Here is a 16,544-nt window from a genome sequence, read left to right as displayed (position 1 = left end):
TGAATCTGTCATTCTAAGAGTTGGTGATGGTTGTTAGCTCAATGGGAAACCTCAGGGAATTCTAAATCATCTGAAAACCATTCTCTCAATTTTCTCACAGGTTGTGGAGTAGCCAGAGCCTCCATGAATCAATGTTATTTTCCACAGTTGGTGGAAAAACAAGTTGTCTATGTTGTAGGCACCCAATGTGTGTCTGTAATAGGACACACATGGTTAGTATTTTTCACACAATGCATGTCTGAGATTTGCATCCTTGTCAAGATTACTTTCTGACTCAGTACCCCATGTATTCATGCCTTTAAAAGTGTTTCCTGTACCTTCATCTTGGGGAAAAGTCTGAGTGTCCATTGGGCAAATGCCAGGTGATGTCATCTATACTCTCTGTACTAACTGCCTTCCATTGGCAACAGAGTTCCTTATAACAGTTTCTTCTGGTTATTTCTTTTAACTTTGTTTGCAAGGTTACAGCAATGTAACTTTTTGATGCAACTCAAGGTAGGAAAACTGGAGTGTTTACCTGAGAGATAGAGAAGCATCATTGGGAGAATAGGTGGTTGGTGTTTGTTCAGGGTTAATGATCTCCAATTTCAGAATCTGTAAAAGGTAAAGAGAATCTACTGTCCAGGTCAGAGCCTTCTCTGGATACTATTATAGTGACCTCAGCTATGTTTGAAGAATTTGGGGGAACAAATGTACTATGTAGTATTAGGTTAATGAGATCCAGACAAACACAGCTCATTAACCAGTACAGTATGAAGGTGAAAAACAAGGGATTCACTGTTAGCTAATGTCAGGGTGAGGGGCAGCCCAAGTGGCTGCCAGTGACATATGAAGTCTATAGTACCCCTGTAGATTGGACACACTCTGGGTACCAGGAATTTGTGGGTTAATGTCTTAATACATCCCAGGTATATTGAATAATATTTGCAATAATGTATCATAATATTTAATCATGTATGAATAATATTCGGTGAATGTGAAATGAGCTTATTTTGATCATTATGCAAATGAGTCTTTAATCAGAGATGAGTCCAGTTGATACAAACTTTGTAAGCACCAGCATTTACTCATCAAGCCAAGGTTGCCTGATTGTCTTCAGTGAGAACAGAATCTTAACCAGACCAGAAATGAGGGGCCACAGGAACACTGATGATGTGCCAAATTTATTGCAAGAAATTGGGCAATCTATACTCTTAACAGAAACATAGTCTAATGGCTGTTGCCAGGATCAATACAATGGAATTTGCCAGGAAACAAATGAAATTTTTCAGTTATACAGGTGAAGGCAAGTATGTAATTATATCACTAGACCCAAGATAAATGATAAACGGTTGTTTATTGGGGACAATTATACAGAAAAAATACAAGGAACCTCAGGAGCATTTCCCTGCTCTTCCTACCAGGTCAGCTTATCCAGTAGAAAAAAGCAGGCAAAGGAAAGCCACACCTCAAGCTCCTCTCTTTCCCCTTCTGTCTGCCTGGAGGCACACACAAAGGGGTGTGGCCACAGTTTCAGGTCCACAGACTAGATGCCTGGGCATAAAAATTATTGTGTAGAAGGAGATCTTCTTCATCTTGTTCCCACTGGACCGGTTTTCTCCCCATTCACCGGGTCCAGCTGTCACTTACTGAAAATACCGTTCTGAGAGTTAATGTATGTTACAATTCTTTGGCCAATGGCTTAGGCTTCTCACTGGCTAGCTTTTTCTTAATTATTAACCCAGTGGAAGCATGCTTGCTTAGCATGAACAAGGAAATGGTTTTAGTTTCCAGGACTACAGAAAGAAGGGAGGTGTCAGTTCAAGCAGTTGGTTTTCCATTACTGCCATGCCCACTACTTTTCTGCAATATAATAAAGATATCTGTTTTCATTGTTAAAAGCAAAACAAACAAAACTTCAGTGTCAGTCAAGGCACACCTACATACAGGGAGCTCAGGACCAGCAGGGGGCAGAATGGAGCCAATAATTAATAGAATGGAAGTGAGATGGAGAGGAAGGGAGTGTCTCTCTGGACTCTCTTTTTATAGTCTATTAGCTGAAAAACACCTGCTATAGTTGACAAGTGAAAGTCTCCATGTTCAGACTCAGTGAAAATTGATTATTAAATATCACACAGATTTTCATTTTCTCATTTATGTCATGAAGATTTATTTATTGATTTTTGATGTTTTTGAAAAAAATTCCATAGGATATATTCTGGCCATAGTTTCCCTGCCCAACTACTCCCTAGTCCATCATACATCCTCACCTCCCTGTCACTCAACTCCACAACCCTTCTTTCTCTCTATGGAGAGCAAAGACATGGAAAAACGAAAAGGATTTTGAAAGCAAACACACACCAGCAACATGCTCAAACATCAAATATTAATAGCTTATTTATGAAAAAAGATGGCAAATTCTCCTCATTTAGGAGTTGTGGAATTTTCCATTCACAATTATCCTCATCACTACCACCACTTGTAAATCAATCTTTTCACAAACAGGACCAAAATCTCTGGTTGGGATTCTATTGTAAATTGATAGATTGCGCCTTGATGTTTCTACAGGGTCTGCACAGGTCTCAGGAATGGCTCCTTCCTCAGACGGGATGAAGATTTGGTACTCAGCATCCTGCTGCCTGACCCAGGTCTCCTCCACCTCCTTCTTCTCCAGCTGGACTAGGTCCTTATCTAAGAAGCACCCTGCTCATGAATATGCAAATCAAGTGAGTCTATGGTGGTAAATACAGGGATGTCCACACCACCAACAACATATGATCAGTGTCCTCTCCACAGTCACTGAGCCACAGGTCCTCACCATGGGATGGAGCTGGATCATCCTCTTCCTGGTGACAGCAGCTACAGGTAAGGGCTCCAAGAACCAGACACGAGGAGGGGCCATGCACTCCAGTGACAGTGACATCCACTCTGCCTTTGTCCCCACAGGTGTCCACTCCCAGATCCAGCTGCAGCAGTCTGGGGCTGAGCTGGTGAAGCCTGGTGCCTCAGTGAAGTTGTCCTGCAAGACTTCTGGCTACACCTTCAGCAGCTACTATCTGAGCTGGGTGAAACAGAAGCCAGCACAGGGCCTGAGTGGATTGGATGGATTAATCCTTCTCATGGTGGTACTAGCTACAATCAGAAGTTCCAGGGCAAGGCCACACTGACTGCAGACAAATCCTCCAGCACAGCCTACATGGAGCTCAGCAGCCTGACATCTGAGGACTCTGCTGTCTATTACTGTGCAAGAGACACAGTGTTGCAACCACATCCTGAGTGTGTCAGAAACCCTGGAGGAGCAGGAAGCTAAGATGACAGAGGAGATCAGCCTGGATACTTACACAGAAATAATCATTCTGTGTGCCCCGTGTTTACCCTACTCCTAACAGTCCTACATGGTATTTGTCAAATTTTCCAAATAGTATCTGATAATGAAGTGGTCCTTATTGGTTTTCCTGCAGTAACCAGATCTTGAGGAGATTTTTATCAGTGAACTCCTACATTGACATGCTTCTGCTTTAATGAAACAGAGAATAAGAAACTATTACAATACATTATAGTGTGTGTGTGTGTGTGTGTGTGTGTGTGTGTGTGTGTGTGTGTGACCTTTAAATCTAAGATACTAGGGTTTTATTGGGAATACACTATAATATGAATTTGACTAGCAAAATAAAAATCAAAAATATCAGAACAAACAAAAATACTTTTCAAAATTCTGTGATGTATCTAAGAGCACACAAAATACTTTGGTGTAAGTAGTTTCCATAGATTGTGGGGAGTCTCTACCTTTCCATTAATTACAATTCTATGTGATCATTTATGGGGAGGTCTGATCCTGTATTTCTTTTTTGGTAGTAACTGAAAGACCCCCCCCCCCGGCCCTTAGCTTTTTCTTTTAAGTTTGCCTCCTCCTCCGGTCAGCAGCTGGCGGGGCGCTCGACGAATACATCCTCCCTTGCACTCCCTGACCCTTGATCCCCACAGCCGCCGGCTCCCACTTCCCCGCTGCCGCGCAAGGCCGGCCCCCGCCGGATCGCTCCGTCCCAAGGTCAGCCATCTGGACGCGGCAGAAGATAAAGGCCGTTTCGCCTGACTACTAGACCTTGAGAAAATGCTGATTTGATGCTTTTCGCTTCTGTACTGTGCCTTTTCTCCTATATAAGGACCCCCCCTTCCGGGGCTCGGGGCTTGGCCTAACAGAAGCTAAGCTCCCGGTTACGCGTGCCACCAATAAAGCCTCTTGCTTTTTTGCATCCAAAGTTCATGGTTTCGCTGATTCCTGGGTGCAGGTCTCCTTCTACGAAAGTACCTCTTCGGGGGGTCTTTCATTTGGGGGCTCGGTCCGGCATCGAGACCCCTGCCCAGGGACCACCGACCCACATTTGGGAGGTAAGTGTTATGTGGATCCACTGTCTTGTCTCGTCCTGTCCTGTCTTTCTGTCTGAAACCATTTTATGAACTGCGCGCCCGTGTTTGTAGTACCCAGCTGCGTACCTTTGTATTTGGCGGCTCCGAGGAGGAACTCACGGCCGGCACTCCAGGAGACGTCCTGGTAGCATCTGGAGCCTCAATGGGCTCATTTGTTTTCTGGAGTTTTACTTTCGACTCTCTGTTGAAACCGCGCTGCAAAAGCCTGTTCTGTGTTGTTTGGTCTTTGTTTTGTAGTTGATGTGCATAAACGCAAATGGATTACTCTTTGTTCCTCAGAATGGCCAGCCTTTGACATGGGCTGGCCGCGGGATGGTACCTTTAACCCCCAAACTATATTTCAGGTAAAAGAGAAGACACCTGAGGTACTCCCCCCGGGAGAATTGACTGAGGAGCCCCCGCCAGGACATCTAAACGGCCTTAAAATTATTAAGAACTGTAAAAAGACTTTAATAAAATTTTTATGTTGACTGAGAAAAAAAATATAAGAAACTTAAATAATAAAGAGGGAAAGAAAAAAAAACTTGTCTAAAAATGTCTAAGAGAGTCGGAGAAATGAACTAAAAGGTTATAGAGGGTTAAAGCAAGTCATAGCAGAGAAGATTGTTACAGAAAATTATAGAGGGTTAAAGCAAGTCGTAAAAGGTCAGAGGAAAGTTGTTAAAAATCGAAAAAAAAGGTTGTTATAAGTCAGAGAAAAATATAAACTATGCTATGGTTTCTCATGTCTACAAATAATAAATTTTTAAAAAATAATAATATAAGCTAAAATTTTAACCATATTAAGCTAATTCTGTTTTTAAAAGTCCTGTTTATTTCTCAAGTAAATTATATATACTTGTTTTAAAATGTTCTGTTTCCCAGTAGCCAGCACATGGCAAAATGTTCACATGACTTGACTGGTCGCCATTTTGCTAAAATTAAAAAAAGAATACTTAAACCGCCATCTTGACTAAAGATGACCACATGGAAATTAGAGATACCATCTTAGAAACAATTTTTTCAATTAAGATTTAAAATGTTAATGCTTCTATATATTACAGAAAGACCTTAAGGGAATTTAAATTTCTTTTTTAAAAAAACAGTTTTTTTAATGTTTGTTTTTATTAATGTTTGTACTTAAAGAGCTTCAATTTAGAATTATTTTTGAGCAAAGCCTGACAATGTAAAGTTTTTGTTTTATGAAAGATGCTGATCTATTATAAGATATTACAGTTTATATTTTAGAAATAAGTTTAGGATGTTGGTAACACACACCTTTAAGCTCAGGGTGTAGGTAGCACACGCCTTAAGTTTAGAACATTGGTGACACATGCCTTTAATCCCACCACTCAGGAGTAAGAGGCAGATGGATCTTTATGAGTTCAAGGCCTGCCTGGTCCGGCAGATCCAATTCCAGGACAGGCTCCAAAGTCACAGAAAAACCCTGCCTAAGAAAGAAGTTAAGCTACTGTTTAAGGAATATAAGGTAGCTCTATGCAGTTTTAAGTTCAGCTGTGCTGTTTCACACATCTTACTAAGTTAAAACCAGTTAAAGTCAGACTAAAATTTATTTACAGAAATAAGACCTTACCTAGCCACCTGTATACTTAATGTATGCTTAAGGCAAGTAATTAAAACAGACAAACAGACCTCTAATGCTTCAGAGATCTTCAGAATATGGCATTTAAATTGTTATCTTTAAAGTTTATAATGTCAGACAGACTGCCAGATCCTGACAATGACCCAAAGTCTCCAAAAAAAAAAAAAGATTACGAGGCACCTCAGTTCCCGCACCTGGACCAGTGAGCGAGATGCTCAGATGTGAAACCTGCTGCCTGCCAGAACCTGGCCGAGACTGTGGACAAAGCTGCTGGACGCTGGAAAATTGATTGTACCCCTTTGCCTAGACAAAACAAAGTCAGACTTTTCCATGTCCCTCTTCCACAGAGAGGAAAAAAAAAACCTCTCACAGTACAGGCCTGGCGAAGATTGCTGTTCTTTGAGACAGCTGCCTCCAGCTGTAATGGAGAAACTTGGGTTTGGCTAACTGTATATAGACTGGCTTCTGTCACTTTTTAGTAGATTCTGACAAAACATACCCTTCTCAGATCTCTGAATTATTACCTGTTGTCAGCTTGACAGCATCAGGCAGTCAGATCCACTATAGACTAGTCAGTATGTTAACTGATAAAATAATGATTATATACTGTTCAGGCATGAGCTCAAAATTTTTAAGTTTATTTTGGCTGTCATCTAAGTACAAACTTAAAGGGCTTTTCATCAGGCCAAAGGCACCTCTGCCCAATCCATACCCGGCTCTCTGGACAGAGGAGAAATATACATGCTTATAGCCCAAATCTGTAGTTTTTGCTAGGACTCAAAGTTATAAATATGTTCTTGCTGTTTGAACAGATATCCAGATATCTGCTTTTTCTACACTGTGGGCTTCAGTAAATAAGTTTTAACCTCTGTTCCCAGTTTAAATATGTCTTAAACAGGTTTCTGCTTCTGACAGACATCTGAGTATCAGTTGCTGACTACAGGCTGTTCTAAGTAGACTGCGAGCCCTGGACTTGCTATGGATGTGAACCAGTCAGCTGATGTGGACACCCCCTATCTCTGCAACAGTGTCTGCTAACCAGAAGCCCCTGATGGATTCCCCATTGCCTAAATTCCTTTTTGCTTTTGACTAGCATTTCAACCTTCTGGGGTCCCTAACTTCGTCCCAAAGTCAGCAGGAAGCAGTTTGGAAAAGAATTTCGCCGTCCATTTTCCCTGGTTAAAATGCTAAGTCAAAAGGAACTCCATTGCATGGGGATGCGAAATGACAGGGGATGCTCACTGGAAGCCTTCATCCTCATGGGACAAGATTCAGGTAACCAGAGGATGGCAAAAGGGCTCCACCGGTACCACCTCTATGCCTCTCCTTATTTCCTTTACGGATGAGGGTAAGAAAGCAACAGAATGACAGAAGGGATATTCTTGGGGCCTTCGCTGGTACCTGTCTGGACCAGATCAGTGGGGGGGGCATCTTTAAAATTAGACTCAAAGTAAAAAAAATACCACCAACCTGAATATGTTTACAGCGTACTAAGGAAATCAACCCGATATAAGGGGGAGCCAATATCCTTTACCGTGGCCCTATTATTAGGAGGGATAACAGTGGGGGGCATAGCAGCCGGCATAGGGACCGGAACCGTTGCCTTACAGGGAATTAATCATTTTAAGCTTCTACAACAAGCCATGCACACAGATATCCAGGTCCTAGAAGAGTCAGTCAGTGCACTTGAGAAATCCTTAACATCACTCTCTGAGGTAGTCCTGCAGAACAGACGAGGGTTAGATTTATTATTTTTACAGGAAGGGGGGCTATGTGCTGCCCTCAAGGAAGAATGCTGCTTTTATGCAGACCATACAGGAATAGTTAGAGACAGCATGGCCAAGCTTAGAGAAAGACTTAACCAGAGACGACAGTTATTTGAGTCCTAACAGGGATGGTTCGAAGGATGGTTTGCTAAGTCTCCCTGGTTCACTACTCTTGTATCTACTCTCATGGGACCTCTGATTATTCTAGTTTTAATCCTTATACTTGGTCCCTGCATTCTGAATAAGATGACTCAATTCATCAGAGAATGATTATCTGCCATACAGACCTTAGTCTTAACTCAACAATACCACCAGCTAAAGCAGATAGATCCAGAATATCCAGGGACCTCAGAATGAAAGATTCCATTCAGTTACAAGAGAAATGGGGGATGAAAGACCCCCCCCCGCCCCTTAGCTTTTTCTTTTAAGTTTGCCTCCTCCTCTGGTCGGCAGCTGGCGGGGCGCGAGGCGAATGCATCCTCCCCTGCACTCCCCGACCCCTGATCCCCACAGCCGCCGGCTTCCACTTCCCCGCCACCGCGCAAGGCCGGCCCCCGCCGGGCCCAGAACGCGAGCCGGAACCAGCCAGCAGCCCATGAGCGCACCACCGGCTGCCGGCTCCCCCCCAGCCGGTTCTGAAATATCATAATGATTTAAAATGAAAGTAAGTCCACATGATCAATAACATCGATAAGTATTTTTACCATGAGACATCAAAAAGGAAAACCAAAATAAATCAGTTATGAAGAGCCTGGGGAGTAAGTGCAGAGGGACCAGCAAAGGTGTTTCCTGACTCTACTCAGAGTTTATTCCTCTCAGTTAACCACACACAAGGCCCAGGAGACCATCTCCAATGGCAGTTAGAACCCTCCCCTAGAAGGACACAAGATCAGTTATTTCCTAGAGTCTATGTCACTCTCCTGGGAATGCTGCACAGAAGCAAATGACACAATTCAAAGGCTCTTTCAATCAAAATGTAGACAGTACATCTCATAAAAAAATGAAATCCTCAATTGGAAACTAGGACTGGACAGTCATGTCTCATGGAGAGGCAATCTCAAAGTTCTTCATGCTGAGTCTCACCCAATCAGGACAGAGGTCATGTTGGGGAGGGGACAGGTCTGAAAGGATGGATGGACATAGAGCAGGGTCCATGAGTGAGCACTCATGATTTCTCTCTGTCGTTTTGCAGAGGCACACATTGTTCCTACATTAGTTTGAAAATGTTTAAAACTAGTGACCTGATGTACAAGGATGCTAATTGAAACACAGTCCTCACCAGACTAATAATTAATGCAAACAAAGTGTTAAATTTCAAAATTGAAAGTTACTCCCAGAAAAATAATAGTGTATAGAATTTATATATCGTTGTTCTTCAACACGGGGTTTCACACACCAGACTTATACAGGAATTAATAGTAAGCAACATCCTTTAAAACAATTTCTTCAATTTAATATTTAGACTCACCATGTATAAAACTTTGCCAATTCTTCTAAAATTATCAAATTTGTATTGTAATGGCCTTTGTAGACCTAATAAGAGAGAGTGGTGTCTATTGTGAAAATTCAATTAATTAAAAAATAAGTAAGACCAATTTATATCAGAAATAATTATTGACGATATTTTTAATTCTTTTCCTGTTACTTGTTTCTGTCTCTTTCATTTGGTCTAGGCATTTAAATTTCCAATACTTCCAACACAAACCTCCTTATAAAGAGCTGGAAATGAAAACAAGGCTTCCCTTTGCTCTTGAAAACCAGAATAGTCCTAACTCCGCAGAACCTGCTGAGGAGCCCAGGCCTGGATACCAAGGCTTCCCATTGAGTGATAGCACTGAAGGAAAGCCACTCACAATGGAGCTGTGCATGAGGGGAGATTCCCTTGATTCTTTAAATTTTTAAATATTTTTTGAGAATTTCTTAATCTTAGTACAGTGGCAGTCAATATCCCCACTCAAATTCTTCTTGTGTCCAACTCATGCTCACTCTGAAATTCATGACTTCTTCATCCTTACATGCAGCCACCTCTGTTCAAAGACTCAGAAGTTAATATGAAACAGAAATCTCATCCACATTGTTTCCACTCACCTTGCTGCAGGCACATATCTCACATAACATAGAGTATGATCAGAACAAGCAGTGGGACAACACTAATGACTACATGACCAGCTCATCTTCGTCTCAGTAATTTTTCATAAAATTTTCTGACATCTATTATTTTTGATAACAATATTACACCATCAGTTCCATAAAAACACACCAAATTCGGAACAGAAAATTGTTCCACTACCTAAGGAAAATCTCAAATACAAAACCATGGATCTATGAACTGTTGATTATCCAGACTTTTTGTTTTATGATAGCTTCCTAATTTACGTTTCTCTTGCTCCACAGTCCCTGCTTTGATATTTGATTACTCACAGTGTCCCTGCATTGATTTGTTGTGCCATATGGATTCTATATCCTCTACAGATATATGATAACTTATGTTTCAGGATACTTATTTCAATATGGTCTTATAAAAACTCATGTGATATCATTTATTAACTTGTTTAACATACTGCTGTGTCACTTCTGTCCACTCCTCCAAATCCTGACCATTTTCCCCGGACTCCCCATCCACTCCTCCATTTCTTTTCAGTGGAGGGCGAGCCTCCCATGGATATCAGCAAACATGGCGTGTCACAATGTTGACACAACTTAGCATGAGGAAAAGGGTTGCAAAGTCAGAACAAGAGTCACAGACAGCCCCTGCTCCCACTTTTAGGAGTCCCACATGAAGACATGCATATTACACATCTGGCACATATGTGCCGGGACCGAGGTCAGTCCAATGTAAGCTCTGTGGTTGTCAGTAAAGTCTTTGTGAGTCTTTACCACCCCATGTTCCTTGGTGCCTTGGCATTGGGGACGAATGTCACAGGAAGACAGTAGGCTCTGGGAAAGGAAGGAGGTGGATTACCCTATAGTCCCCCTTAGACAATTCTCTCAAGATCCAGGTGGATCTTTACTGTGAGAAACATCAGGCCTAGCTGATGGAGAGAGAAACGCAAGTCATTGAAGAAACAGAGAGCATAAGGATGTGGCATGGAAGGAAAGAGCCCCACTGGGTGTTTTAGGGAGGTTACAGAGAGCCAGCACTACCTTTGTGATGGGGATGAGAGGGTCTCTATAGAATGTGGGCAAGGTGAGTCCTGGAACATCGAAATGGTCAATATGGGTCATCAAAATGTGTTATACCCATTGTTAAAGAAGAATCTCAGGTAGCATTTATATTTATGTAATAAATCTTTTATTTTTTGAGTTTCAATCTTCAAGCTTTATGCAGGAAATTTTGTACCATTTTGCTGTGGCCTCAACCACACATTGTTAATTCAACTAAAGGTAGGCATTCATTGTATACTGAACCTTATACAACAATTATTAAATGATTATATTTTGGTTTCTCTTATCTTCAATTCCTAAGAATTAGTTTAATAATCCATGCAAAGTTAGCAGAAACGTTTAGAAGTAGAGAGCACAACACAGGAAGACTGAAAATATATGGCTATGTGAAACCATGAAGTCAAACTTAATAGTCTATTTTTTTAAATTTCTTCTATCTTCTCTTTTCTCTGTTGGCACACAGTTTCATATAGACCAAGCATAATAACTTCAGTATAAGATTCTCCTACACCAAGCTCTTGCTTATCATTTAATGGTGTGGATGAACAAGGGGCTTCAGGAATGCAAAACAATACTCTAACAACTAAGCTACATGCCCGGGGCAATGATTGATGCTTTGATGTTATAAACACCACTTGGTTCCTAATTTCAACTTAAACAGCTGCACCCTTATTTGTCCTCCCTAAGACTCCTGCCCATGAGCTGATAATATAGCAGGAAGACATGCAAATAATGTTCCCCAGTCCCCATGAAAGACATCCCTGACCCTACATCTCTGACAGAGGCACGCAGCTCTGGGCTCCCAGGTCCTCACATTTTGTGGTCATCACAGAACACTCAACACTTAGCATGGAGATGAGACTGAGATGGGTTTTCCTTGTTGCTCTTTTGAAAGGTAACTTATACACAACAAAAGATACTGTGTGAATGGTCTTGAGTGAGAGGGACAGTGGACATTTGTGAGAGTTTCCTGACAGGATTCTCTTTTCACAGGTGTCCAATGTGAGGTTCAGCTATTGGAGTCAGGGGGAGGCTTGGTGCATCCTGGAAAGTCCCTGAAACTCTCCTGTGCAGCCTCTGGATTCACCTTCAGTGACCACTGGATAGACTGGATCCGTCAGGTTCCTGGGAAGGCGCTTGAGTGGGTTGCACAAATTGGAACCAAGGGTTACAATCATGTAACATACTATGGGGAGTCTGTGAGTGGCAGATTCACCATCTCAAGAGACGACTCCAAAAGCAGTGTCTACCTGCAAATGAGCAGCTTAAGAGCCGAGGACACCGCCATTTATTACTGTGCAAGACACACAGTGAGAGGACTTCAGTGTGAACCTGACACAAACCTCCCTGCAGGAGCGCTCAGGACCAGCAGGGGGCGCAGGCCACATATGGAAAACCAGCACATTGCAGGAACAGGTGCAGACATAATTGGATGCTGGTTCTGAGGTCTCAGATGTCAATCCATCTAAGGATTTACTTGAATGCGTCCTGAAATTATGGTCTCTACATGCCTGGAGATCAGAGGGTGGAGCTAACTACTAGTTAACCTCAGAAGCCAGGCAGTGGTGGCACACGCCTTTAATCCCAGCTCTCTTGGCTCACACCTTTAATCCCAGCACTTGGGAGATGGAGACAGGAAATGAAAAGGTTGGATGTAGACAGGATCTCAGCCTTTTTGGATGTAGGAAAAAAGCAGGTAGGAAGCAAGTGGCAACTGTTTCCAGTTCTCTGATCTTCCAGGTTTTTACCCTGATATCTGACTTCTGGTTTTTATTGATTAAGACTCATGAGATTAACACCTCATCCTCATCCAATTTTTGGGTCATGGTTTCATGAAATAGCCACTTCCTTTGGCTTTGCAGCCACTGGCCCCTGAAGCAGCTGTACCTGCTGGGAAATGTGCCCAACAGAGTCACATCAGCAGAGGCTGCCTTTTCCTTTCTTCCCAAGCCCTCTGAGCCATTCTGGTTTTGTTGTTGTTGTTTTATTTTTTCTGTTGCAGCCTCTTTACAGAAAATGCTCCAGGTACCTGACTTCCAAATGCCAACCAAGTCAGCAGGTTTCCATGTTCCCCAGTGCAGACGGTGGCTCTTTGGCTTTTTTCCCTAGTGGGTTTGGGCTTTCCCTGGATCCCCTCCTCAGACTGATGACAGGCCAGCAGCAGCAGCTGGGTGTATTCACCATGCTGTTCACAGCCTGTGTTCTCCACTCAGACTCCCTAAGAATAACATTTCCCCATCATCATCACCAGATTTGGAGAGACAATTGGCAATTCTTAGATAGAGGAATTAGTTTTAAAAAGCTTTTCCAACGTTAATTGGAAACACCATTATGATGGAAGGAGATATGTCTCTGTGTGATCACATGATGGGTGTGTAAAAAGAGAACAAATAAAAGAGGGGATAATTAACTCAGATGGGATCCACACAATGCCAAAGATTAACATTATTTGATTGATCATTCTTGTTTTATCCCTACAATGTTGGCTGATATGAGAGCCAAGTTGCTTGACATGAGTGCCAACATACAGGTCTTAGAAAGAGTTAATAAAGAAAACAATTCCATTTTGACTGATAAGTTACAAACTTTAAGAGATATTCAGACAAAGACAGAGGAATTGAAAACATATCCAACATCATTATTACATTATAATATTAGAGAGGAACAGCCCAAGGCTTTCAAACAACCAACCTTAATTTATCCAGTCACCTTACAGCAACAACTGCCAAATGACAGATATCCTCCAGGCTGTGGAAAAGCTGACTGGATTACTGTGGGAATGATATTTTTGAGGAGATTTAAGGAAGTGATATTCTCATATGTTATGCATTTACCCTTTGTGAGGCAGACATTGCATTCATGGTCAACCAGTGACAGAACTGTCCCAGAGAGACTGGAAAGGCTTGTTTGCAGCAGTGTTGGAGTCTGGTCCTCAATTTCAGTGGAGAACCTGGTGAAAAGAGAAAGGATGAAGCTAGAACCATTGAACAATGAAGGAGGAATAGAGGTACTGAAACTTCCTAAGACCTATTCATTGGAGAGGGAGATTACCATGGTGTGTGTGTGTGTGTGTGTGTGTGTGTGTGTGTGTGTGTGTGTTGTGCACATGAGAACCTGTGTGTGCTTTTGAATTTTTTATTGTATCATAGATTGTGTACATGTCATTTTATTCATCAGATTGATTTGTAAAGGGAGGGAGGCACGAAGTCCTGAAAGTTGGAATGCTGGGAGTTGTGAGAATTGTGATCAGAATGTGTTTATATAAATGTTATTTTTGGCTGGATGTTTGTGGCTCACACCTTTAGTGCCACCACTTGGAAGGCAGTAGCAGGCTGATCTCTGTGAGTTTGACACCAGGCTGGTCTATAAGAGCTAGATCCTGGACAGGCTCCAAAGTCACAGAGAAGCCCTTTCTCAAAAAAAATGCTATTTTCAATGAAAAAATGTTGCCAGGCACATGTGCCCTCCTGTGTCTCATGATACAATTTCAAATAAGCAGAGGCTAGTTGGCTCTCAACAGAGTCTTGACACTAGTTTGCCGGTGAAGGTATCTGTCTTGGCAGGGAATTGTCATAGGAGTAGTACACAGCTGGGAAATATTTAGTTGATGACTTTTCACCCTCTATAGCATGAACAAGTTCTTTTGGACATAGGAGCATCAGCCATCATTGAGGAAGTTTACAAATCATTTACAACTTGAGTTACTTGTGTCTTATATCCAGAGTGTATGACCTATTAAGCACTAAGGGCTTATCATCTTGATCTGGGAAATAAACAAATCAAAGCATATATTGTTTTAGGAGATATGGAACTATGATTAAACCAAACCAAACCAAACCAATCCAAAACAAAAACATGGCTTCTGTTTTCCTCTGCATTCAGGTTAGATTTCAAGTCAAGTGCTGTTACAATACCAATATTCCTATAAGATGAACACTGTGGTCAATAGTTTAAATCAGTTTTAAATTTAATCTTTAAACCAGGTTTAAATTGGATGACGGATTAAATTTTTAAATCATGTTTAAATTTAATCACAGATTTAATAACAATTTAAAAGCCAGATTTATGTTTACCATAAAATTATGCCCAAATGTCATGACATATTCTTCATAGTTTGTGATCTTAGTTTCCAGTGACACATTAGTATGTGTTAACAGTGAAACATAATATAATATAATAATCAAAACAAAAACCATTACAACTAAGTTGGACAAGGCAAGACAGCAGAAGGAAAAGAGTCCCAAGAGAAGGCAAAAAAATCAGAGACTTACTCATCCATATACTAAGGAGTCATATATCAAGAAATAGGAATTTGGGGTTCTTCAGTTTGTAGTATTAATGAGGTTTTCAAAGACAAAATTTGTCATACATGAGTACAATTTTATATTCTATTCTGCTCCTGCTCTCTTTCATATCTAATCCCATATATATATATATATATATATATATATATATATATATATATATATGGCTGAAGCTGACTCAGGCAGTGCTCAATGCATCAGGGAAGAAGTCAACACAGTAAAAGAATATATATATATATATATATATATATATATATATATATTCCTTATATACATACAAGCTTCTCCGTTCATATAATCTTACTTGTAAATATGATTTCAGGGCTTTTGTATTGCTGTACACTCCTCTCTAGAAGACCATTTCTCAGACACACAGCTCCTTAGTTGTCTGTGTCCTTTGACTATGGTTAGAGGAGGTGAGCTGCCTTCCTTCAGCAGGCTTTGTTTCCACAAGGTTCACTCACTGCATTATTCACAGTTTCTACCATGATCCCGAGTATCTGAGGAGAGGAAGGAGAGGACTCTGTGGTTGGTAAGTAAAATAAAAGAAAGAATTTAATAACAATACTAAAAGAAGAAATGGAGCTCCCAACCTCAGGGGGCAGCTACACTTAGGGCTGAAGCTGACTCAGGCAGTGCTCAGTGCATCAGGGAAGAAGTCAACACAGTGAAAGAAAATTGCTCCAGAGCATGGAACAGAGCAATGCCCACTGCCCATTATAAGCCAGGACACAAAGATCTGCTGTGAAATTTACCCTAAAATGCATCATTAAACAATTCTGGAATATAAATTCCCCGTGTGTAGTCTGACTTTTTACTCTTCCACAGTCACCTCCCATTCGCACCTCAGCCTCTGGGAATCAGAACAATGCTCTCTGGTGCCAGGGTTTCCACCTTTTCATTCTCCATGTGTCTCAGGTCAGGCAATGTTTGTCTTCATGACCTTGGATTATCTCACTTGCTGTAACTCACTCAGGTCCTTTCAGTTTCACGCACAGGACAGAGTTTTCCTCATCTCAAGACCACATCACAGTATTCTCTCAGATTCTCTCTGCCATCCTCTCTTTGTCAATGACTTCTTCCTCAAATACTGTGATTAATTTCATCTTAGTCATTTAATTGCTTCTATAGTTATTTTATGCATCTATGACATATTTTGATGATAGTGATCAGCCAAACATCCCATTAACTACTCAATTCCCACACCCCACAAACCACTCTCAGCTTCATAGTGAAGTCCTTTTCTTATCTTGACTCCTGGGAATGACCCTTCAATAGATGCAGATGTTGGTGTAGACCTCTCATGAACACACATTCCTG

The 16,544-nt window shown here is 41.3% G+C and overlaps 1 pseudogene and 1 gene segment (V, D, J or C); both read left to right on the top strand.

Annotated features, from left to right (window-relative positions):
• The first annotated feature begins 2,798 nt into the window (after positions 1-2,798).
• LOC113838466 lies at positions 2,799-3,238 on the top strand (annotated as a pseudogene).
• An 8,531-nt stretch (positions 3,239-11,769) lies between these two features.
• Positions 11,770-12,365, top strand: LOC113838470. The segment is given in 2 exon segments: positions 11,770-11,815; positions 11,914-12,365. Coding segments are annotated over 2 exon segments (498 nt in total).
• The last annotated feature ends 4,179 nt before the right edge of the window (positions 12,366-16,544 follow it).

The sequence above is a fragment of the Cricetulus griseus genome, chromosome 5 (assembly GCF_003668045.3).
Source record: "Cricetulus griseus strain 17A/GY chromosome 5, alternate assembly CriGri-PICRH-1.0, whole genome shotgun sequence".
Classification (NCBI taxonomy): Eukaryota; Metazoa; Chordata; class Mammalia; order Rodentia; family Cricetidae; genus Cricetulus; species Cricetulus griseus.
This window is presented reverse-complemented; position numbering and strand designations above follow the sequence as displayed.